The 24,882-nt window shown below is 44.7% G+C and overlaps 2 protein-coding genes and 1 non-coding gene across 3 annotated transcripts in view; 2 read left to right on the forward strand and 1 right to left on the reverse strand.

The window, feature by feature from the left end:
• Window positions 1-799: 799 nt before the first annotated feature.
• On the reverse strand, window positions 800-8,506 carry pou1f1 (POU class 1 homeobox 1). The gene is made up of 7 exons (XM_003962009.2): window positions 8,371-8,506; window positions 6,735-6,896; window positions 5,379-5,474; window positions 1,699-1,962; window positions 1,456-1,620; window positions 1,205-1,265; window positions 800-1,127 (listed from the first exon to the last, which is right to left on the reverse strand). The coding sequence occupies exons 1-7, from the start codon at window positions 8,504-8,506 to the stop codon at window positions 926-928; spliced, it is 1,086 nt and encodes a 361-aa protein (XP_003962058.1). The 3' UTR covers window positions 800-925.
• Window positions 8,507-16,690: 8,184 nt separating this feature from the next.
• trnat-agu (transfer RNA threonine (anticodon AGU)) lies at window positions 16,691-16,764 on the forward strand. The gene has a single exon. It is a non-coding gene; the product is annotated as a tRNA-Thr (tRNA).
• Window positions 16,765-23,781: 7,017 nt separating this feature from the next.
• The window catches only part of htr1fa (5-hydroxytryptamine (serotonin) receptor 1Fa), a 33,399-nt gene continuing 32,298 nt past the window's right edge, over window positions 23,782-24,882 (forward strand). Inside the window, exon 1 of the mRNA XM_029851073.1 lies at window positions 23,782-23,804. The gene's annotated coding sequence lies outside the window, so the exon portion shown is untranslated. The remainder of the gene's footprint in view (window positions 23,805-24,882) is intronic.

The raw sequence follows: 24,882 nt of genomic DNA on the forward strand, positions 1-24,882 counted from the left end.
AGCTGCGCATGAATCACACAGGAAGCGGCTCCATTCGGAATGACTCTGTCTTCCAGCTTTATTGATGAGTCTCCAGACACTGCTGTACCCAGGTTCACCACAGTCCTGAGCACCCTGCTGATGCATGCGCCCGGTGATAAACCGCCAGTAAAAAATGAAAAACGGTACCTCAAAATCACAATTTCACTAAGAAATGAATATTTCCAGCAACGACAGCGTGTCTTTGGCGTGCGCTCCCTCCCTGATTAAAGGCACTTGGTCTCCACATATTTTAATCTAGTGCATTCATAAATAGCCTTTTTGGTTTTCTCGCTGCGCTAAAGTGACATTTGAATATCCAGGCTGACAAAAAACTGTGTTGAGCTTCTCATTTTTAAGACATGTGCCATCAGTCACCCCGAACCAGGTCAGAATCACGAATCTTCCCTGCACGATACAAACAACATTAAAAAAACGAGGGAACAAAAGGGGGACATCAGCAACAATGACAAATCGACTCATCACGCGACACCGAAGCTGCGCCTGTTAACGGAAAACCTCATAAATCACAAAAAGATAAGTGGATCAATATCTTATATTAAATCTCAAATAAATAGGTTATTGTTGTGTACAAATATATTACTCTACTAATCTGTAAGCAATGACGCGACACAGAGACATCAGATACATGAACAAATCAAGAGTTTAACGAAGATACAGTCATCTAAGCACTGAAAATGTACCAAACATCTGTATTAAATGTGCTCCGATGGCCTCTGCAGAGGTGACGGGAGCACTTTTATTTGATAAGATACTAGATTGTTTTCCTTTTTTTAAATGTACCGGTACATACTTGTTTACTTGTCTCAATGCAGAAATGGCTGTAATGAGACTGGACATTGCTTTCTGAGTTGGGGAGATGTTGCAGCTGACCTCTGACCTCTCTTTAGTTTGCACCGAGCTTGTTTAAGCAGGAGCTGAGGTTCAGGCTCGTTTTCACCCGCTTCTCTCGCTGCCGCCTGTTGCAGAACCAGACTCTGACCACCTCCTTCTCCAGGTGGAGACCTTTGGCTATCCGGGCGATTTCTTGGGAAGACGGCTTGCTTTTCTCCACAAAGCTGTGCTCCAGAGCCTCCTTAGCTCCCAGGCTAGAGAGAGAGAGAAGGTAAGGACCTCACAACCTGATTTTATAGGAAGCTCACTGTGTCTGTTCCCTCCTCGGTACCTGATGGTTGTTCTTCTTTTCCTCTTCCGCTCATTCATCCCTATTTTGTCGTTGTACAGCGCTGCAAAAAGAAGAAAAATGTGTCAGTTCTTCTCCTGAAATGAGGATAAAGGTACCTCCGTTTTAGTTTGGGATGCCCCAGAAACCCATAAGCTAGCAGTGCTTTCGGAAAGCGGCGGCCAAAGTTGAGTTTTAGGTTGTGTTTGTTTCAAAATGGAGGCTAATCAAGAGTTGGGACGTGTGCAACTTGCCTCCAGCCAGCTCTGCCTCATCCAGCCATTTGGCCAGAATGGCCTTCAGTTTGCAGGCGTTTTTAAAGCTCAGTTGAAGATTTTCAAAGCGGCAGATGGTGGTTTGGCTGAACTCGGAGCCGTGCACCGCAGCGAGAGCCTCCCCTACGTTAGTCTGAGTGTAGCCTGCCAGCAGGACAGAAACACTTATAAATATAATGACTTTGGACGCTTCCACGTCTCCCTAATTGCTGCAGCGCTCACCCAGTTTGATCCTCCGTATCTTGAAGTCATTGGCAAACATCTCCAGTTCTCGGATCTGCGGGGAGTCCATGGCGGGGACGTCTTCTGGATCGCGTGCGTTCTTCCCTTGGGGATCGGCTTTAATCTCGCCGACGCCGGGGCCCCCGGGGGCCTCGTCAGTCGACAGAAAGGCAGAAGTCAGTGAGGAGAAACCATGGCTCAACGCACAGGAGCCACTGCTGAGTCCATGGTCTGGGAACTTGTAGAGACAGGGCGTCAGAGACCCTGGAGAGTGGAAAAGGAGGGACGAGTAAAAAGGTAAATTAGCAGGGGCCTCAAGGGAGTACGACTGTCGGAAGGGTCAGGAAGCAGCGATGTCCTCGTGTCCCCCTGTATCCAGGGAGCCTTTATTTCAACAGCACAGAACAGTGTGGACATGTCCCCACGGGGAAGGGCTGAGCTACTTAGAATTCAAGGTCTAAACCTGGAGCATAAAAGTATTTCCTTCTGTTCAACTCTCTGCAACAAAAGATGTGGGAACTTATTTTGAAATCATCGTTCACAGCTCACGGACACAGAGCCGGTTCTCGTTCGCTTTAGAAAAAGACTCTGCAGGCCACCCGCGTACGACCGAGGGCTTCGAAATGTAATTGGATGAAGAGATGTTTTATTCCGACTGTCTCTAGACTTTGTCACGACAGTTTCTTGTTAAAACATTTTTTCTCTCTCAGGGCTTCAGGGTCGCCAGGTCTCCAGCAGCACTTTAAAAAGAAACAAACTTTCAGGTGAAAATTGGCTTCACAGCCCAGAACACGCAGGCTCTCTTAGCTGCACTGTTGTGTGATCCTTCAATATCTCTCTACAGAGCAATTAGATGCTGATGACGACTAATTTGTTTCAGATTAGCCCAGAGATCAGGGTCAGATGCTTGATCATCATGTTGCTATATAGTGGCGCTTTATATTTGTACTTGACGTTTCAGTCGCTGCAGCTGTCTTTTACTAGCAGTGCAACACTCCCCTCTTGTGGATAAATCTTGTAGTGCAAGCAAGAACGTTCCACTGAATATGTGACATCCAGTTCATCTGCAGGATCCTGTTGGACGCAAAAAGATATCACAGTTTGATTTCCTTAATTTCATTCATGTTATCATTTGATCAGAACCAGATTTATTCTCGCCTTAGCTGTTCATTTGCACAGATGATTATTTTAGGCAGGATTTTACTGCATTGGCCATGTTGGGTTGCACACAGGAAGTAGGTTTGTTTTCATCCAGAAGCCCAATTTGTGCAAAAACTGTGACACGCTGAGACTAAAACTCTGCAGTTAATGACTCTCATCGACGACAAAGTTTCCATGTTGAACCTTTTCGTAATCCCGCTGTTCCGTAATTGCCTCAGAAGCAGGAAAGGAGGGAATGTCTGCAGAAAACAAACAGACCCCAGAACAAAGCAAAAACCCATTTCACCATAACTTCACGTGTGTATTGTGCTCCCTCCGACTGCACGGACGCAGTGTGCTACAGCGAAGGAAGAAGCACAAGTAAGCTTCCTCATTTGTGGGTGATGTCGGCACCCAGGCTCTCCGGGGGAGTGCGTGTGCAGCCGTGCAGTGTTGCGTACAACCCTGCGTGTGCTGTGGACACGGCCAAGACCGCTGAGCAACCACATGTGGGCTCAGAGGGTTTGTGAAAACTCCCCCACAGGCCTTGGATACTCCCCCTGCACACGGATACGGGGCCCCTGGCTGTTGTGTTTAGTGTTGTTTCTGAGCAGGAAGGGAGAAAATGAACTGCACACACACACACACACACACACACACACACACACACACACACTAACGAGGGTGAGCGTTTGATACTATCTCCTTTTGAATCTGAAACTACGGCGTCATTTCATTGGCGGCAACTTTTCATTTCACACCTTCATTTAAAACCCAATTGAGTTCATTCTAATTATTCTGGTGCTTTGTTCAACCTTTTGTATTCTGATTTCATTCATTTTAAATCTGTTTTTTATGGTTTCATATATGGATTACTTGCTTCGACTCGGAATTTCTTGCCACTGGATGAAAATTTCAAGCTAAGAATCGTCCGTTCATCCTTCATCGTTATCTTCCTGGACGTAATTCACCGTTGTGGTGGGGATGATGTCACCCACTGTTTCATTTCCATCCTGATGCTTTTTATCATGGCTTTGTGACATTTTAAGAGACCCATTAAAAAAGCTAAAATAGGGGATGAAGCTACTTTCCGACATTTCTGTCAGCCAAAAGAGCCTCTCATTTCATTCTCAAATGTTAAATGCACTGTGGTACCTGCTGCATGAATCAGGCTGTTTGTTACAACAGCTGCAATCTTGTCTGCCTGTTTAACTGTGGGTGTGTGAAGGGAGAGCATTACTCCTCATTAAAAGTGTGCAAAGCTCCCGAATTCACCAAATCTGCTCAGCTGTGACTGGCTGAGTGCAAACTGAGGCCAAAATGGTTCCAAACCCATCGGAAAGTTTTGTGTGTGTGTGTGTGTGTGTGTGTGTGTGTGTGTGTGTGTGTGTGTGTGTGTGTGTGTGTGTGTGTGTGTGTGTGTGTGTGTGTGTGTGTGTGCGGGCATAAAAATACTCCAGCATTTCAAGCCGTTACCCCAAAAACTGAAAAAGGTGCAAATGGCTCCAGCCGCATCACAGTGGATTAACAGAGATTTTCAAACATTTGGAATGCAAATATGATTTTTCATTTTACATAAATACATTGTTGAACTTTGTTCAGTACATTATAAAACGTTCACCTGAAATTTCTGCCCTATACGGCCATTAAACCCCCCCTCCCCCGTCTCACCGTAACCATCCATCCACTCCCACTACAACCAGCCCATTTTTGTCCTCATTCTGTGGAAAATTCTCTGCTATATATATTTCTCAAAGCAGTGATAGCAAAGCCTATTCCTTTTAAAAGCGAAACAAAATATAAGGAAACGATGGGTCGAAATGGACGATCATAGTGCAACTGAGAAGCTAAAAAGACTCCATAATGGTGCTACAAAACTGTGCATCCTTTAAGGTTCAGCAGTCTGTTATTTCATCTTTATTTCTCTTTCTATGGTGCCAACATATCAACTCAGCGGTAACAGTCTCAGAACCTCTGCCCTCTATCGTACCTGCTTGTTTGATTATGTCAATCTTGAGAAATTGTGCCGTGAACCGGTAAATATTGTCTCCCAATATACACAAGTGGCCCCCAGAGGGTAAACAGCAGACGGAGTAATTACTGCTTCAACTGATTTACAGTTAGGGTGCAAATCGTAAATAAGATGGGTTGACATGTCCACTCTGTTTATTCTTTGTGTGTGTGCGTGTGTGTGTGTGTGCATGTGTGTGTTCCTATGCAGGCTGCATAATGAAGACCACTATATGCATTTTACAGAGTGGCAAATTGAGCTCATTTTCAGAAGGTGAGGACATTTCAGGTTGGTCCTCAACTTCAAAGTGCTGTTGGAGTATAAGACTCGCTTTGAAGTTTGAGGTAGAACTGTGTTTAAGTCAAGGCTCAGACATGAGGAAAGCATTCTGTCCTTACAAAGACGTGTGTGTGTGTGTGTGCGTGTGTGCGTGTGTGCGTGTGTGCGTGTGTGTGTGTGCGTGTGTGCGTGTGTGTGTGTGTGTGTGTGTGCGTGTGTGTGTGTGTGTGTGTGTGTGTGAGATCTCTACCTTGCAGGTTTGCTCCGCTCACCATGTTTGGATGGGGCACAGCACACGTCTGGAGGATGCGAGTCTGGGAGATGCTGGCAGAGAGCATCTCCTGAGCTGGAGGACGACAATGAAGACGAGGAGCAAAGGAAGATTTATAAAAATATATATTTCCAGAGCACCAGGCAGCCTCTGAAATTACAATCACTCCCCACGAGTTAATGGTTATCAATCAAAATGCAATCATCATCATCATCGTCCTCCTCCTCCTCCTCCTTCTCCTCCTCCTCATTCTCATCATCCTCCTCCTCATTCTCCTCCTCCTCCTCCTCCTCATCTTGTTCCTCCTCCCCCTCCTCCTCCTCCTCCTCCTCCTCCTCATCTTGTTCTTCATCCTCCTCCTCCTCATCGTGTTCCTCATCCTCCTCCTTCTCCTCCTCCTCCCCCTCCTCATCTTGTTCCTCCTCCCCCCATCTTGTTCCTCCTCCTGCTCATCTTGTTCCTCCTCCTCCTCATCTTGTTCCTCCTCCTCCTCCTCATTGTGTTCCTCCTCCTCCTCTTTCTCCTCCTCCTCCTCCCCCTCATCTTGTTCCTCCTGCCCCCATCTTGTTCCTCCTCCTCCTCATCTTGTTCCTCCTTCTCCTCATCTTCCTCCTCCTCCTCCTCCTCCCCCTCATCTTGTTCCTCCTCCTCCTCATCTTGTTCCTCTTCCTCCTCCTTCTCCTCCTCCTCCTCCTTCTCCTCATCTTCCTCCTCCTCCTCCTCCTCCTCATCCTCCTCCTCCCCCTCATCTTGTTCCTCCTCCTCCTCATCTTGTTCCTCCTCCTCCTCATCTTGTTCCTCCTCCTCCTCCTCCTCCACCTCCTCCTCCTCCTCCTCCTCATCTTGTTCCTCCTCCTCCTCATCTTGTTCCTCCTCCTCCTCCTTCTCCTCCTCCTCCCCCTCCTCATCTTGTTCCTCCTCCTCCTCATCTTGTTCCTCCTCCTTCTCCTCATTGTGTTCCTCATCCTCCTCTTTCTCCTCCTCCTCCTCCCCCTCATCTTGTTCCTCCTGCCCCCATCTTGTTCCTCGTCTTCCTCATCTTGTTCCTCCTCCTCCTCATCTTGTTCCTCCTCCTCCTCCTCCTCCTCCTCCTCCTCACCATCACTGCTGCGTTACTGTTTCCTGTCGACTGTGATTACAATCAGAATGGGCAGGTGTGATGCAACTGAATAACATTTTAATTATGCAGCCTCAGATTTAATCACAACTCCACCTAATTACTCACAGTGGTTTTCAATGTTATGCTTCGTGCAGCGAGAACATCCTCAACAGATTGTTTTCCAATGTCACTAATTATCCAAGCTGTTGGCTGACATGTGCCACATCACCACTCACCTGTCATCATGCCATAGGTAGCCTGCTGGTTGCTGTAGTGACAGGGGGTGACTGGGTAATGTAGGCTGGGGGGAGTGTTGCCCAGTGCGTTGCCAAGGGATGATGTGGACAGATGCATGTGGGAGCGCTTGGCTGGCTGACCCAGGGACAGACCAGAGGACACTGATGGAGACATGGAAGAAACCCCAATGAAACTGACATTGACCAGTAATAATGTGAACACACAGCAAGTGAGGACGCAACAACAGCACCGCGCTTGAGTTGCACTGTTGCAGCCAAAGATGGGCTAGGATTCAGATCAAAGGGGAAAATGAGGTTGACTGTTAATTTGAAACTCAACCAGAGGGTAATATTGATCTACACAAACAGACAGAAAGAGGTGTGATTATAATAAAGTGGAGAAAAAACTAAACAAACTGGTGAAAATGTGCCAAAGTTGACAGGAGCAGTGCTGAAATAGGGAGGAAAAAAACTAAAAATGTGGGTAATTGCTGTATTTACTATGACTTTGGTACTTAATAGACACAATTTATGCTGAATGTTTCAATCATTCTCATCCTTTCCCCCCTAAATTAATTAGGATTGTTGCCATTGGCGATTTTCCTTTCCAGATTTCCAGACATGGTACTCACACGGTGGACGATAATTTAAAAGCGGTGATAACGTGAAATAAATGGAAATCATAAAGCATATGCAGCGATTTTGTGCTGTCACTATAAAATTCGAAATGATACGGGACCGTCTCTTAAAAGCCTGGCGATGCTCTTCACTGCTTGTTGACCTCTGCTCTCAGCATATGCAAATGACATCACGGTGGCTGCTCGTGTATTACGCAAGAATTCTGCTTGAATTTAACACAATGGCAAGTGCCTCGGCATAATTACACGATCCAGATTGCCTGTGCTTGTTCTGTGTTCCACGTGTGCATGGTTTATGAGCTCGTCTGAATAAATAACAAAGGGAAACAGAAAGAAGGATCATAAAATGCAGCAGAATTATTGAATGTAGAAAAGAAAAGCCATGTTTGACCTTCTTTTGAAGTGCAGTGTGCTGAAGACCAGTGTTCAGATGAACGCCATGCAATCGAGGCTAATCTGTACCAATCAGACCCCCCCCCCCCCACCCCCCTTCACCTGTGAATTTCCCTCATAATGCTGCAAAGATAGATTTACATAATGTTTGGACTGGATTCGAATAAATGCACTTAAATTCAATTATCCCTGGTGAGCTTAAGCACAGGAAGAGTTTGAACTAAAATGGACATGTTTGGGTCAAATTTAAGGGACTCTATAGGTTCCACCACCCTATGTGAGAGCCAACATCTGTACAACCCCCACAGAACTTTTGATAAGATCGGGGATTAGGTGGTGTTAACACGAGCACGTCCCCGCAGAACTGAACCTCCCAGACGACTGAACTGCTTATCAGGGGCCCAGTTTGTTGCTCTCTGTATCCCAGTTGTAGCATGAAAACACTGTTTCACCCAAGTCCTCCACCTCCAGAGAGGACTAAAACGTGCACACAATAACTGTGATTTACGGCCAGTTTTAAACTCTAATGGGTGCGCTCTAGATGCTCTGCCATCATTTCTAATGTTGAAAACATGCGGTGACATTCAAAGAACATGTCAGATTACCTGGAGACAACATGCTGTGAGCGTGGGAGGTGGTTGGCAGGCAGTCACTGGAAGAGACGTGGTGCATGAGGATGGGTAACGGCGAATCCAGAGCAAGTGGGGTAAAGGAGTCGGCACTGAACGTCTGGCACGCCATTCTTCTCCGGCCTTCCCAGTGATCCCAGAGGAAGAGAGATGTGATCTTTGCGTCCTTCCCTGTGCCCTTTCTTGATCTGTCTTAGTTTTTTCTGGATCGTCTTCCTAAAACACCTGCTTTGTGGGGACTGGTGTTCATCTGCCTTGGTCTGCTGTCACGGCTCCTTTCTCCTCGTGCCCCGCGCTCCCTCAGCCTCGGTCACACAGTTGTCACCGAGTCGCTTGGGAAAACTGAGGGTGAAACGTGGGAGAGAGCAGAAATTGCTGTAGCCACTTCAGGAGCAACCCTTCACAGGTCGGGGCTCTCCCCCACCTTTAGTTTAGATTCTCCAAGTTGAAGAGTGATAAGCCCCCAGGTTGAAGTTCCCTTCACTCAACTCAGAGGCTTCTTTTATCTGAGCCTCTGCCGTGCGTGCTGCGTTCTGGTGTGTAGCACGTGCACGTTGGACAGTGTCTGCCTGCATTTTCAGGACTTGGCTTCTGCAGGTATTTATATCCCACCCACCTATACCTCACCACCCATCCCTTGACCTATGAATCCCCTTATTTCACACGGAGCTGCTCACCCCCACCTACCAATCCCGTGTCAGTGCTGTTATTACTCGCGTTTGTATTTACCTGCATTCTCCTCATCCTGTTCCCAAATCCAGGATTAGGGTACAGAGCGGCTGAGAAACCCGATCCCCTCCTGGCTTTTCCTCCTCTTGCCGTCGTGCCGCTTCTCTCCCTGATTACAATCCTTTTTTCTGCATTTGTCCATGGGAAAATAAATGAAAGCTTGGACTAAACATATTTTTTTTTAACCCCTGGTTCTTTCCAGATTGCTAAACACTGGAGTCTGGTCAAAGCTGTCGGCTTGTCTTTGGGCTTTATTTTGTAATTTTGCCTCAAAGTTGTGGGGACCAGCAAAATGGCCCCACTTCACAACATGGCATCACTTTAATAGAAGGGTGAGGATTTTGACACTTAATGTACAGCAAATCCAAGGAGACACACACACACACACACACACACACACACACACACACACACACACACACACACACACACACACACACACACAGATATAGGGAATTGAATCTGATACAACTTGTTCTCTTACCTGACTAAGAGGCATATCTAACATGAGGTCACAGAGAAACAGACACCACAGGTTCCTTAGTGCCAGTGATAATGATAATGACTGTATGTGACGATGATGATGATGATGATGATGATGATGATGATGATGATGGTGGTGGTGGTGGTGGTGGTGGTGGTGGTGGTGATGCACAACAGTGAACTAAACTCTATCTGCAGCCTGTACGTGGGCGAACTGACCTCTTGAGTCAAGCATCTGTCTTGCTTCCTGTTCTCCTTGAAATGACAAAAACTTTCCCCGGATGCACAACTTGAGACAAAACTCCTTCCAGCGCATTCATTTAATTGCCTCGAGGAAGCATTGAGGGATAAAGTGGATGGGTGATGCTTTTGGTTGGATGAGCCGCAGCTGAGCCAGAGGTCAGGGGTGCCTCTTTAGCTCACGGCCCATGTGGCATTATCTCAGGACGGCCAGGAGACGAGCATTGTTTCAGAGCGGCGTCCACGGGCTGTCAATGCGCTGCGCTCCAGGTAAAGACAACTGGTCTCATTGGGGATGATCGAGGTTAATCTGCGGAGCGCAGCCACTTTGTGTGCGCTGTTGGGTCTGTTTGTGTTTATCTTGGATTGTGATTCACTATTGTTTTTGTAGGTGGGCAGCAGGTGGAAAATAGCTTGTGGGTGGCAGGCACGATTTGACTTGCTCGAGCATGCGGTGTAAATTTGGAAGGGATGCACTTTCCTTTTGGCCAGTCTCCTCAGAACAAATAAACCACTTTCACTTAATTTGAAGGCTTTGTGAAAATGCTCAAGGGTGTTAACTACGTGCAAAATTCATTAGATACAGCTCCCACTTCTTTTTTTTATTAAGATAGAGAGAAATTTTGGCTAATTTTAATTCAAATTCTGGTGATATTGAACTTTTTTTTTTAAATCTCTCCAATAAAAAAATTTGAACACAAAACTTCAATCAACCCTGAGATTAAACCAACCTCATTTAGACTGAGTGCTGTTGGGGGGAACCTTCGTGACAAATAGCTGAGCAAATCAAAGTGGACTTTGACAAATCTCATTTCATCCAAGCTTGAACTAAATACAATTGGGATCCCTAACACAAGGACAACAGCATGAAATGATGTGTGACAGTGAATACAAATTTCACCGACCGTGGTATCATGCTCAAATATTCCTCTTTTTCTTTGGCTTCAGGCAGCAGCTCCCACTCAGGTTAAAGACCATCTTCCCTGTTGTCGAAAGCAGGCTTATTTCTGCACATTGAGACTAAAGCCACCTGTGTTTTATAGCAATTATAGCAATTTACAACATGGTGCAAATCTCTAAAATACTCTTAAATCGGATCTTCATCTCTAGGTAATATCTTAATATAATCAATGTATGTGTTAATATAAACTACTAATGGAAAGCCAAACCTTTCCCATGGGTAGGCAAATGAGCAGACACACACACACACACACACACACACACACACACACACACACAAAGAGCGTCACAACTTAATTAGTGAGAAGAGACCCTGAGTCAAAGGGGCTCTCTTGAAGCACCTGCTCTAGATCCCACTACCTCATCCTTCATCTACACACACACACACACACACACACAGACGCACACACACACTGACTTCTCCGATCTTAATTTTTTTACAGATAATTGCCACATGTGCTAACAAGACTCCCCCCGCACACACACTTAGACACACGTGGGAATATCATGTGGTGACATTCTCACAGGTATCACATCCATATATGTGGTGTACCAGGTGGGCTGTGTGTGTGAAATGGGATGGGATGTGCGTGAGCGTGTGTGTTCTGTGTCCTTTCTGAGGCAAATGTCATTTACGTACTCAAAAAGTTGCAAAATATGACCCAACAAGAGAAAAACGAACCAACAAAAAACAAATGCGTTCATCTGCTAGAAATTAGCACCTTAAATCCTTAAATGTGTCTTTTTATATGAAGTATATTAATATGTACTAAAATAATCATTTAAAAAAAAAAACAATCTATATCTGAGATCAAGCTTCTGCATACCTATTTCATAAATTTAGCTAAAATCAATGAAACCTTGTGAAAATGTGTGAAGCAAATGTTCTATAAGTGCTGTGCAGTGACTCAGCGTTGAATTCATTCATTTTTTCTGGGCAGATGAACTCCAGCCGCCTGCTTGGATGCGTCAGGACATCATGGCAGAGTTCGGGTCTCCTGTTGAATATCAAGCGTTCGCCTCCTGCACCGACATGAACGCCATCTGCCCGACTGTCCAGCCGCAGCACAAACACGGCCCAGAGACGTCCAGGATGGCTAATTTCATCAACATATTCAGCCAAACCTTGTATAAACAGGTTTGGCGGGGAAAACAGGAACGTCCCCCCCTCAGAGATTACCATCTCTCCTGTTAAGTAAATGTCAGCATTTTGCCGGTTAAATGACATTATCCCCACTTTAATTCTCAGCCGTCTTGTTACAACTACTTCATTTCCTTGTCGATCACCACTTCTGATTTATATTCCTTTTTTTTTTGTCAGGTACCATTAATCATGCAGAAAAGACACCTTTTAGCAAAGGAAATACTTACCGTCTGCACCGAGTCAGCAGTAAGACATATAGTCAGGAGGCTTTCAATCGTCCCGTTGTCATTAGCTTAACCTTATTTAATGGCAAATGGCAAAGGTGGTAAATTGGCAACTAACCTTTAATACATAAGGAGAGTTCTGAGTCCTCCCTAATCGTCTCCGTACTGTTGAAATGTTCCATTCAGCAATACAAGTTGATGAAATGTCCGATTTAGCATCAGAAATGTTCAAATGCCCTTGAAAGCAGTCCCCAGGGCTGGAATCATTCAATTGTATCACGAGCCATGACCCGCCCTTCATCATTACCTAACCTCAGATTAAAGCAGTCCTCTGTAGCATTGAGGGAATAAATAAAATCGCATAAACCTTCTGTGAGATTCCTGCAGGAAAGTCGGTTCCTTCCATCTTCCTTTAGCTCAACTCCTGCCCCTCAACCACTGAGCCCCAGCGGCGGGCTGGCTCTCCCTGTTTCTCCTAAAAAACCCGACATTATTGCACTTGCTTCACATATTTATAGAACCACATGCTGAATGTTTCAAAAGACTTTAATTTTGCGATCCATATACAGCTGCGGCCCCAGACGGACCTTCTCCCTCTGTCTCTACATAATCATCGCTGCCGCCGGTGCGTGGCTCTTTTGTGACTGACTCCCTGTGGTTTCCCTGCTCTGCTCTCTGCAGCCGTCACGGTGTGGAGGACAGATCCGTTGAAGAGAAACGAGAGGAAAAATAAGTCTAAGAGATGAATGACTGTGGTGCAGAGCTCTGATGGAGGTAATCCATGTGTCTGTGGGGGAACACGCTATGACAAAAACAAAAGAAAGGAGAAAAAACTACACCGGGAAGCCGTATCTGAAAGGAACTGCTGTGATTTTTACTGGAGCCGTCATCAGCCTTGTGTGCCGGGCACCAGGAAGTTGTTCTTCAGGAGAACGAAGTGTGTTCTTTTACATCACACCATCTTCACCGTTCAGATTTCACATGAAATACACAGAAAAGGAAGGAGTCAAGGGTTAGAATGTGAGAGGATGTAGAGAAAAGAGAGAGAACACAGTTGCTGATTGAGGTATAATATAGAAAATAAGAATACATAAAAATCGCACAGGGTGGCTGCGGGTGGTAGCTAGGCAACAGGCGCAAAGGCATGGCCGTTTACTTGTGCGTCCCGTATCTGTATGAGCTTTATGAGTTTCCATCCATCCCTTCAGTTGCTGAACTTTGTCCTCTCAGTGTCCATAAAGGAAAATGAAGCTGTGGTTGATGTAACAGCCTTCGTTAGCTACTCCGCGTGCAGATGATGATGAAAACGTCGTTTGAGGTCAGCGTGAAGACACACGCTTGACTGAACAAGCAAAATTTGTACTGTGCATGTTGGGACGTACACATGTATTCTCCACATGTTGCTATGAGCAGAGGACATTAAACCAAGACCCTGGGAGAGTGTGCACCACTGTGGCGTCAGGAAGAAGAACTGGAGATTTACATGGCGGCAGTTGAGGATCTCAGTCAAGATATTGGTGCATGAAGGTGCATGAACCCCGCCGCCACCACCTGTTCATCATCTGTTCATGCATCACCTGGACACCAGGAGGCCGCAGGGCTGTAAGCACAGAGGGGTGAAAAGGAGGGTCGCTGTGGCTCCTCCCATCGCTGTCAAAGAGGTGCACAGCAGGGTGCACCTCCTGCCACGCTTGTGTAAGCTGTTTTGAGAGGCTCGTGGCGCTCCGCTTCATGTCGGGTTATTTACATAGCTGCGTCCGCTCGTGCTTACAGGGCGCTGACAGCTGCTCAAATACAATAAAAGACGATGTAATATGCATAATTACAAGCGTTAGCGCTCGCAAGTGCGCTTATCGTTCTACGGCTGACAGCAACAACAGCAACACGCCGTGGAGTTGGACGCTGCTACAACTGCCATTCCGCTACGGGTCAGTGCGTAAGAGGCAACGCAACGTGCTGCAAAGCTTTCAACATTTTCAAAACAAAACCCTTGTTTTTCTGCTTCTTGTCTGTCAAACCAGAATCCAGCAGCCTATTTTTAGACCAGGCGATGCATTTCTATACAGGCATGGCGCTCATGTGTCTCATTGTGGGCGGGACGGTGTTGTTGCAGCATGATGGTAATGTCCGTTGGGACAAACCCAACGGCTTGACAGAATCTCCAAAGGGCAAAATTTTTATTTATTAATTCTTTTGGACCAGACATCTTGTTTAAAGTGCGAGCAAAAAAGGGGAAACATGAGCTGGAGGTCGGCGTTCAGTTACAGTTACAGTGTGTTTTGGTAGCGGAAGGTTCTGTTTTTATCCATCGGGACGGCAGCGGCGGCGGTTTGTCTTTTGTGAAGTGTCAGAGTTGCGTCATCATGTTTCACTTCAACGTCTGTCTTCAATAACATTCATGATTGAAATGGATATTGTTCTGCCGCCATGACTGCTGGTGTTGGCCGGTAGGATCTGTAAACAAGCAAAAAAAGGTGGGAAGGAAATCTGAAAAATGCCCTACATTCTTCCCAAATGATAATTTGCTCCTAATTTTAATTTTAATTTTTATATAGACCTACTTTTAGCATTCTTCAAGAGTATATTAGCAGTATATTTCTGATGGATACGAAGCTTTTAAGTCTTTTAATATCCTTCATTCTCTGAGTCTACAGCTAATCCTTGCCAGGCAATAAACCAATTTCTTGGTTGCTGAAACTTTATTAATTCTAGGGGTTCGACTGATGGTGTCAATAAAAGAAGCAGCCGAGGGATTTAAAGAAAATGCTCAGGCATCTGTGGCAAAACTTTAGTCATATGGCGCCATCTGCACCGGTTGGATTGAGGCTGTTTCTGCTCCTGATTGTGCTGCCGGGGCTGTTTAAAGACTAATGGTCGACAGGCACAGAGGTACACTGATAAGCACCAGGCCAGTCGGGGCAGTGGGGCAACTCTGGATGTATTATGCAGCCCAGGTCTGGTCTGAAGTGACAGCGAGGCACGAGGAAAGCGTTACATCTCACTGTGAATGTGGCTTTCCTCTGCAACATTCAAAGTGCTGATATGATAAAAGCAGCGTGGCCAATAACATAAAGGAAAGGATAATTACATAGATGTGTAAAAAAAGAGGCAACACAATAAAATCCCCCCCATTCCCCCTCCTCCCTTTATGAGGGCCATTTTCTGCACGAACCAGAGCTGCAAGCCTCTGATCTCCCGATGAAAAGAACAGGCCTCTGATGAGGGCTGATAAAGACAGGAGGGGACGAAAAGCTCAGATCAGAGGGAAGGAGCAAATGAAGGCTAATTCGCCCCGCTGATTCCATCTAAAAGTGAAAAGCTTTAAAGAGTAGAGACACACATTTGCCTTCAGATTATATAATTGTTCACAGATCACCTGCTCTCGCCACAGGAGGGCCAATACAGGGCCTAATTTTGTCATCTTCAGCTCACCTTGAAGAAATAAGAAGTCATCCGTCATCTTGTGTTTCCTTAGCTCATGCAGCAACCTCCTGCTGTGCCATACAATAATGACAGCAAATCCTGTTCATGGAACCCACCACACTCAGTAGAGGTTGCCTTAAGTTTCATGCCACAGATATTGGAGCAGGTGAGAACATCTCTTCCACTACTTTTCAAACTTTGTCCAAACCCACGACAATTAAATATAAAACTTTTGTCCCGGAACTTGCAAACCATGCAGGGGGCGATAATAATAGGGAGGAAAGTGCGACTAATACATCTCCTCACCTTTCTAAACCATTCTGCAGGAGTCTCAGACATGCTATTTTTATTTGCCACTGAGGACTGAGGCAGTTTTCAGTATCACACATTCAATAATTACCCTGGAATTCAGCTTCAAAAGGCACAAAATCTGCATGCGTGTTTCAAATGAACCTAATTACCTTTGCAAAAGTGAAGATTTGGCAAAAGTGTTATCCAGTAAAGTTAAATGTCTTTTCAGACTGGGGATGTGGGACCGGGAAAAAAAAAAATGTTTATATTGACCTGAAATCTTGCCTTAACGGCTCTTTGTAGAACACAAAGATTGTGAAACAGAAGTTTCTCACTTTGTTGCCCACTGTGTTCTCGTCCATGCACAACAACACAAACTAAAACGATCCCCACAGGGTAGTTTTAGAGTTGAGTTAAAAAAAAAACTTGTTTTCACCAGTCAGGTCACGCACACACACACACACACACACCCACACACACACACACACACACACACACACACACACACACACACACACACACACACACACACACATTTTTATTAAAAGATTTTGTCAAGCAAAATAGGAAATAAAGGAAGTTTGGAAATGTGTTGGGGGAGGAAGGAGGGCTTTCCTCCTCCTCCTCCTCTTCCTGCTCATTTTGGCTCTCCTTCACCTCATTTCTGACGTGCTGCTTCACAATCCACATAAAAAAGGGTAATAAAAATAAAAATCCCAGGCTGTTAACATAACAAAGTAACAGAAAATGTGTGTGTGCGTGTGTGCATGTGTGTATTTCCCACATGAAGCAGCGCATACGTGGTGCTGTGGCTTAGCTGGTCAAAGCGCCTGTCTAGTAAACAGGAGATCCTGGGTTCAAATCCCAGCAGTGCCTTTCTTAATACGCCCAATGATTATTTGTGTACATGGACAGTAAAAAAAATCCATCTTATTAAGCAAATGCATTGCTCATGTTCCAATTTAAGATGGATTTTAATGTTTCAGAATTTTTTCCAGCTCATTCCTGCTGTAAAATTTGTGCTCATAACACTGGGATCGTGAATCTTGACTGGCAGCCGGAAGGAACATGCTTCTGCTTCGTATCTTTGAATCAGTCCGCTCTTGAAGGTGGTCCTGTGTTTAGGATTTGTGGAGGAGGTGCGAGGTGTTGTCCATGATAGTCAGCAATTTAGGCTGCCTCCTCTTCCATCACCTCCTCCAGGATGGCAACTGTGAGCCTGTTTTTGGCATCGTACGTCTCGACGCCTGGGTTCCAGCACACAACAGCAACAAAGAAAGTGCTCGCAGCAAAATTTGACAGAGCATCTGGAGCATCCGGTTGCATCCATTGAAGGCGCCCACCCCTAAAATCTGGCTCAGGCTCATTTTGTAGACGTCCATGCTGATTAACCTCTTCAGCCTGTGGCCCACTTGGACTCCCTGGTATCTGAATTTGACCAGCTTTTGCTTTATTTCTCTCCAGTTCATTTTATCTTGAGGATATGTTTCATGGCCAGCATATCTACAGTGCCTCGTGACATTTGAATGATGAAAAGGTTCACTGCGGTGAAGCGTTTGTTCCTCTTTCTCTGCAGAATGAAAAACAAACAAACACATTCCCTTTATGGGCTGGTTTTTATCAAAAGTTATTAACTATCTCGTGTAGAAAAGCGCAGGTTGATAAGTGAGAAAGTTCTCAGATTCTCTGTAACATGAATAAATGAAGTGATAGACGCATCAAAATGCATCACATATGGTTGTTCTGAGGAGACATATGGACGTAAACCAAAAGCGTCAATCTAGAATAAATGTGCTCAACATTTTAAATATGTCTAACATTTACGTCTTCATCCACACGAAGATGCCACTTTAAAGATCTCTGGCTGAGTTCATACCCTGGTACCCTTGGTACATTCAGACTGTTTTTCCTGCGCAGTTTAACTAATGTTGTTTCGTTACCACCCTCCTCTTCCTGTAGACCCCCACACTATGAACACTACGGCCTTCCTAGGGATTGTGTTAGACTGTCACTGTAAATTCATCTGATTTTATCCCCAGCTGACCTGATCTCCACTGGAGAACCTGGTGTTTCCTGGTGTATCCTTTATCACAAGGAGATATGGAACATGTTCTCTGCTAGCAGTCTGACTGACAGTAATTAGTCAGATTTTTTCCTCCCTCTGCATTGATTATTTTCCCTAGCAGCATGTTCCTGTAGGGTAAATCAATCAATGCTTGACTGGATTACATACTGTATGTACTGTATATATACACATACTGTACCAGACATGTTTTCCAACGTCCCAGTACCGTGTAGATTCCCCGATAAGCTTTATAGCCCCATCGCTGTAGGCCAATCATCATTTCTCAAATTCTGGTCACTCTTAAACTCCCAGTGTTCTAGCCTTTGTCCAAGTCCACAAGAGTCCAGAAGAGTTTAAATATTTAATCTGTGAAAAAAAATGCAACCTGTAAAATTTGAAGCGCGGTTTGACAGTTCCTGAACCGCATTCCCTCCGCTTTTGGACACCCTATCCTGTCAACAGATGCCTCTGTGATGACTGTTTCCATCTTTAGGTATGCGATGCGCGTCAATGTAACATCAACGTCACGACCCACAGGTTCCTCTCAGTATGTTGGCCTGAACATCACACAGGATAGAAAGGGGGTGTGATGTGTGTAAGGAGGTGATAAAATAGCTGACTGTAAACAGAATCTGCTGTCTTTGATAAGAGAAATGTGGTGACTGTGTTATGATATCAGAAAACACAAGCGTCTCTCTGCGAGGATTAGCAACAGAAAGTAACCTTTGTTGTAAATTGGTGGTTTATAGTGAAATTCCAGTGACTTGAACGCGGTCTTCATTTCCTCCACTCAATTATCCACCACTACAGACTTTAGCGGGTGCTAAAGGTGTCCTCTTTCTCCTCTTCACACTCCAGTCTCTGCTGTGTCCTGCTGCGCCCTCCACGTTAAATCCTTTTAATCTTAATTTACTCAGGTAAAGGAGTGGTAGCACATCAAAGTGACCTCTCCTGGGGGTAGATTATAGGGCATCTCTCGAAACCTTGCAAAAATTGTGACTGGTAGAGTTAAGATGTCATTACATTTCCAATCTGGTTTTGTCAAAACTTCTCGTACTGTTGTGGGGACGGATCAACGATTTTGTCCACTTAGTTAACCTGACATTTACAGTATATACGAATCATCGTTTAAGGCTTGGGGCCATTGTGTTGGGCACATCATGGATGACAGCAGCTGCTTTTGGCCCCAAAAATTCAGCTCCTCAAATCTTCAGACTATCATCTCAAGCCTCGATTGCTCTTTAGTCTCAAAAACCTCCAAGTGACCTGTGGCTTTGTGTTTGCTGGGGGGCAGTTTCACAGGGCTTCAGATGCCGTCAACAATGGCGAGATTCATCAGAGAAATTTCAAAAGCATAAAATACGACTGGGCAAACAGAAGCACTGCGCTCATAAGTTGGTGCTCTTTGAGTGCTTAAACACTTGAGGGAAAAGACAAGATAATAAATAAATAAACAAAAGCTCAAAGTTAACAGACCTTGTAGTGTCAACAAAGAGGGGGACTGAAGGATATTTGCAATTGAAACTGAAAAATAGAAGTGGTCAGTGTTTTATTTAGCTGATAGAAGGAATACTTGGAAATTTTCTTTCTTGGTTAAGAATTCCTTTGTCTTTTGTTCTAGATAGAAATCAAAGACCTCGGTAGTACATTACTTTTGAACTTATGAGAGTAGAGACGCTCCTCGTCAGACCATTGGGGCTCATAAACTGCTGGGCTGGCTTGATGGAGCAGCGAGCTTTAAATACCCTGGCCTCCACTTGTCTTTGCAAAAGAATTGTTTTCTTTAATTTAACTTGAGGGAGGCGATAAAACGTGGCTGCTTCCACCGGAGCAGTTCAGGCACAGCTGAGGTTTTGAAAAATACTGCGCTCGTTGCCCAGCGAAGCCAAACACATGGAAGAGGCAATTTGCTGAGAAGCGCCTGAATCGATCATATTTTTAATTAACAAGTGCAGCATCTGTTCTCCTGCTAGAATATAAACATTCTGAACATGGAAATAGATGTTAACGCCGCAGCCGCACTGACATGGACAACCGTATGGACTCACTTGCCTTTGTTGTGTTTTTGTAGCCATATGTTATCTGAAAGTGAAGTCACACAGCTTTTCTTCCTCCCAATCTTCTTTTAGCTTTATTCAGATTCAGATTTCCTTTATTTGTCACACACGGGGAAATTTACAGCACAACAGCAGCAGCAAAAGCACGCAGAGAAAAAAAGACAAAGGAAAACAAAATTTGAGATAATAGAAAATATACAAAAAAAGGATGCACATATACAATAATCCAAGATAAATGGATAATTGGCTCTTGTATACCTGTACATCGTACAGAGGGTGTATACAATATACATCTCAGAATATATAATATTCAGACTGCAGCCGCTCACTGACAGAGCTGCCCGGTGCTGTCAGGGTGTCCTGTAGGGGGTGGGACATGCTGTTCAACATGGATGACAGCTTAGCCATCATCCTTCCGTTTCCCACCACCTCCACTGAGTCCAGGGGACATCCCAGGACAGAGCTGGCCCTCCATACCAGTCTGTCCATCCTCCTCCTGTCCCTGACCGTGATGCTCCTGGACCAGCAGACAATCCCATAGAAGATGGCTGATCCTACCAGAGTCCTCAGGAATGGTCCCTGCACTCCAAAAGACCTCAGCCTCCTGAGCAGGAACAGTCTGCTGTTGCCCTTCTTGACAAGGGCGTCTGTGTTGTGTGACCAGTCCAGGTTATTGTTTAAGTGAACACCCAGGTACTTATAGGTCTTCACCACGTCGACGTCCGTTCGCAGGATGTTCAAAGGTGCAGGCGGGGGGTCCTCTGTACTCCGTATCATCCTCATCAGTGATGAGGCCAACAGCAGCAGAGTCGTCAGAGAACTTCTGGAAGTGGCATGATGATGAACTGTATGAAAAGGCTTTATGGCTTTGGATGCTTCAAAAGGGAGCAGCTGTGACCAAAATCACCCCCATACGATTTTGTAGGGTCGTCCAAATGTTAAGTGTGGATTGCTGTCCCCAATTTAGTGCACTCCCATATCCCACAATGCACTGCAAAAATGAATGCTCCCCAACTGATCCAAGCAATATATCCCATCATTCTTTCCTCTCCACACAAGAAGCTGTTCATGCCCTTAATTATCAATTAATAATGAATTGAAATGCTGTTGATTTTTGCCACATAGACACAGGAATCATAAGTGACTCCGTTGTTATATAAATAAGTTTAATTAATATTTTCCATTTATTACCACTTCAGCTTATATCATAAAAAATGTTTAAAGACCCTCATAAAACATCAGATAAAAGTGGTTATGGTGCATCCAGCTTGCCTTAATGTTACTGTAAGGACATTGATTATTTCAGCTCTGAAAGGTCCAGTGTGTAGGCTTCAGTGTGCATCCTCCAGCTCATTACCTGCAGGCACTTACATCCATAAATATAAAGCTAAAGCTCTCCCCTAATGAATGGCTGCAGCATTGATCACATTTGCCACACTAAATGTTCTTGGGGAACATGGGGAAGCTGGTCCCGTAATGGCGCCCGTGTCTCCCGTGGACCCTTGCGAATAGCTCTCATTCTGCCATTCTGTATCTAAATAAGCATGTAAAGCGTTTGTGTGAAGCACATTTGAAATCCAAAGGGTTTTCCTTCCTGATGCCGCTTTTCCCACCGCAGGGCACCGACTCCGCTCGCCATTTTTTTCCCATCCAGCTGTTTTTATCTCCCCGCTGCAAACAGTAGCAGTGATGGTGGTCATAGCGCTGTGGAGTTCAGATGTGATTATGCGGCGCAGGAAGGGAGCAATATTTCATTGAGAGAAAGTTAAAGACAGTGGAACAACAGAGCACAGATAGTGGGGAAACTTTGAAAGACAACCTCGTCCATAAACTGTGAGTCTGACACTTCTGGTTTCAACACCTCCATCTGAACATCAACCAGCAACACACTGCATGTTCTTTTAGCTCAAACTGTCTCAAAAGCTGCAAAATGTAAAAATCCATGGAGCCACAGGCGCGAGACTTAAACTGCTGTGTTCATTCATTTACATTAAAATGTTTCAAAAACAAAATGGTAGTGATGATGATGATGATGATGAAGAAGAAGATGATGATGATGATGATTGTGATGACGACGACGACGACGACGACGATGATGATGGGTAAACTGGCTTCATCATTGGTTCCGAAGTTGTGTGAGAACTTTGTAGCACCTCTGCCCTCCACATCTGGAATGCCTCTTCCTCCCACCACATGCATCCCATTTGCGCTGTGTCACATGACCTTTATCATCTCCCCAGAATCCATAAGATGGACCACTGGAGTACATCCACAAAAGCATCTGCTTTAATGACACATGGTTTTACAACATTATGTATCACACATAAATCACTTGATTTATATAGTATTTGTGCTCACAAAACTTCTTTTTATTTTTTCATCTTATTCTTTATCTGATAGAGATGAAACAAGGGGCGGGGAAACTGGCAACATGTGACAAATGTCCCGAGCAGGATTCGAACCTGCGTCAGCTGCAGGAAGGGCTCTAGCTGAACCCACACTCTGAATTATTTATATTTCCTTTATTCATGGACTAGTTCTTCAGGTTTAGAGCTCACAAATGGTCAGTATCTTCTGGGAGATTTTAGTGTTGCAGCATCCACCGAGGGTGAAGATAAAGTGTAAACTGTAAAGATCCCTATCGATTCCCTAAACCCCACCTGCACTGCTCCATACATTCCTCTTAATTTTCATGCTCTAATCCTGCCCACAAATACCAAAACTCCCTGAGTAAACTGTTGCAGCATGCAAGACAAAAAAAAAAAAAAAAAAAAATCCATGGCAACAAGCGTCTGGTGCATTTCTCAGAGGCAACACTCTCTTAACCTTGACTGCTATTTGTATCTTCAGTCCATATGTCTCATCTGCTGGGTCCCAGAGTGGCTCGCAGAAACAGGGATGAGCCCACTGGGCTTTTCATCAACCTCACATATCAGGCTGCAGTTTTCCAGAAAAAGAAGGAAGAATCAGCAAATTATGCACCGTGAGAAAAAAAGATGGAACAAAAAGAGGCTGTAAATCGTCTTTTTTTCCCCAATAATTTTCATGTGGGAAAACCTGCAGAACAGAAAAAGCAGAGCTCATATTAAGACAGGCCTGGCCAACCCGCGGCTCCCGAGCCGCAGGCGGCTCTTTGCCTGGTTTCATGCGGCTCTAACGTTCATATCGAAGTTTGGGTTTGTGTTTTTTTAATGTGCGTGTTCGCTTCGCTTGAGTTCAATACGGTACTTTCGCCAAAAGCGCATGCGCGTTAGATGAAAATACCGCAAAGTTTCTCAGTAGGGACGAGATCTTTTGAGTAAACAATTAGTGTCAAGTTCGCCTTCAAAATGGCAGGAAAAAATGCACGAAAGCTTCGTGACCGTGATCTACAACTGAAAAGGCCACAGATTGCATTCCTCGTTGCCCCTTTTAATGTGGAGCCGCACTGTTTTAAAGCCCCGCTAGTTACAGGTGAGGCTGCAGCTGAGTTTGAGATGATCGATCTTTGTGAGGAGGACCAACTGAAACCTGCTTTAAGGGAAGGGTTCATTGAGTTCTGGAAAAGTGTGCCAATGGAAAAATACCCCAATGTCAAATGGGCTGCGCTTAAGATACTGTCAATATTTGGGTCAACATACGTCTGAAAGTCTGTGTTTTCTACCCTAAAACACGTGAAAGCAAAGCATCGATCTGTTCTGACTGACACCCATGTGAAATAATTGCTTCGTTTGGCAGCAACTGAATACGAGCCAGATTTGAAGAGGATTGTTCAAAGCAAGGAATGCCAGAAGTCCCACTAAGCAACATGCATAGTAAGAGACATTTTTTTTTTAAAATTATAATATTTTTGTTTGTGGACTTAGTTGAATTGAGAGTTTGTGTGTGTGAGACAGTGCACACAATGTTCATTGTTGAAAATGACTGGCCCGTGGTCTGTAGAAGTCAAATTCTGTCATTATCATGTTGGTGTGTGACATTTACAATAAATCTGGCTAAGCAGAGGTCTGTGTGTGTGAGGAAGGGATGTGGTGATGTTCATGTGTGCCCATGTGTGTGATGTGGCTCTTTGCGATAACACAGTAAAAAATGTGGCTCTTAGGCTCGGACTGGTTGGCCACCCCTGTATTAAGAGAATAAAGCAATTGTTTCTTTTCTAATAAAAAAAGGATCTGTCAAAGCCAACATGCTAATATTTACAGGTTTGATGTTCCATTCAGAGTAACGCTGTGTGTGTTGACCGGAAATTTCCGACGCTGCTGCTTTCTAATGAGCTCAGCGGAGTGCTGAGGGTAACAACAAGTTACCACAGATACTGCTCATGTGGGCACCGCTGAGGGTTTGACCAATTAGGCTCCTCTTTTTCAGTGAGAGCATCCTGACACAATGCAACAGCATCCCACATCTGGTCCTCTCACTTGACCAATCACAGTCCAGAGAGTTCACACAGCAGATAAACTTGATGATAAAAAGAGGTGGTGGAACTAAAGTAAAAGTAAAAATCCCTTTGAGTTTTCTTTTCTCTGAGTGATGCCTTGCTTGGCGCTTTGTATTTTAGGATTTTTTTTGTAACATTTCACTCTTTTCAGGGTGAGAGCTGCTGAGGGAATGAAAAGGGAGCCTCTGAAGTTAGTTTAGAAGTCTCAGGCTGATAAACCAGCACTGGTCCAGTAAAGGAAGCTTTAAGTTTAGCAAAAGAAAGCCAAGCCTCAGAAAGTCTCTTTTTGTTGTTAATCGTTATTTGTTGTGACGCCTCATGCTGATTCTTGCCAGATAGATTGTTTCAACTTCAGCGCACATATTTTATTTCCACTGTCTAACTCCAGGAAACCATCTGTCTGCTCTAAAATAAATGACTGATATTCTGTTGTTGTGACAGCTTAATCTGAATAT

This window comes from Takifugu rubripes, chromosome 1 (genome assembly GCF_901000725.2).
Source record: "Takifugu rubripes chromosome 1, fTakRub1.2, whole genome shotgun sequence".
In the NCBI taxonomy this organism is placed as follows: Eukaryota; Metazoa; Chordata; class Actinopteri; order Tetraodontiformes; family Tetraodontidae; genus Takifugu; species Takifugu rubripes.

What these genes read in the sequence shown, in the direction of transcription:
- pou1f1 (XM_003962009.2), bottom strand. Translation starts at nt 8,506, where the DNA reads ATGGCGTGCCAGACGTTCAGTGCCGACTCCTTTACCCCACTTGCTCTG. An exon ending in TCACAGCATGTTGTCTCCAG is followed by an intron (nt 6,897 to 8,370) that starts GTAATCTGACAT and finishes TGTCTCCATCAG; the next exon opens with TGTCCTCTGGTCTGTCCCTG. An exon ending in GATACGGAGGATCAAACTGG is followed by an intron (nt 1,621 to 1,698) that starts GTGAGCGCTGCA and finishes TCCTGCTGGCAG; the next exon opens with GCTACACTCAGACTAACGTA.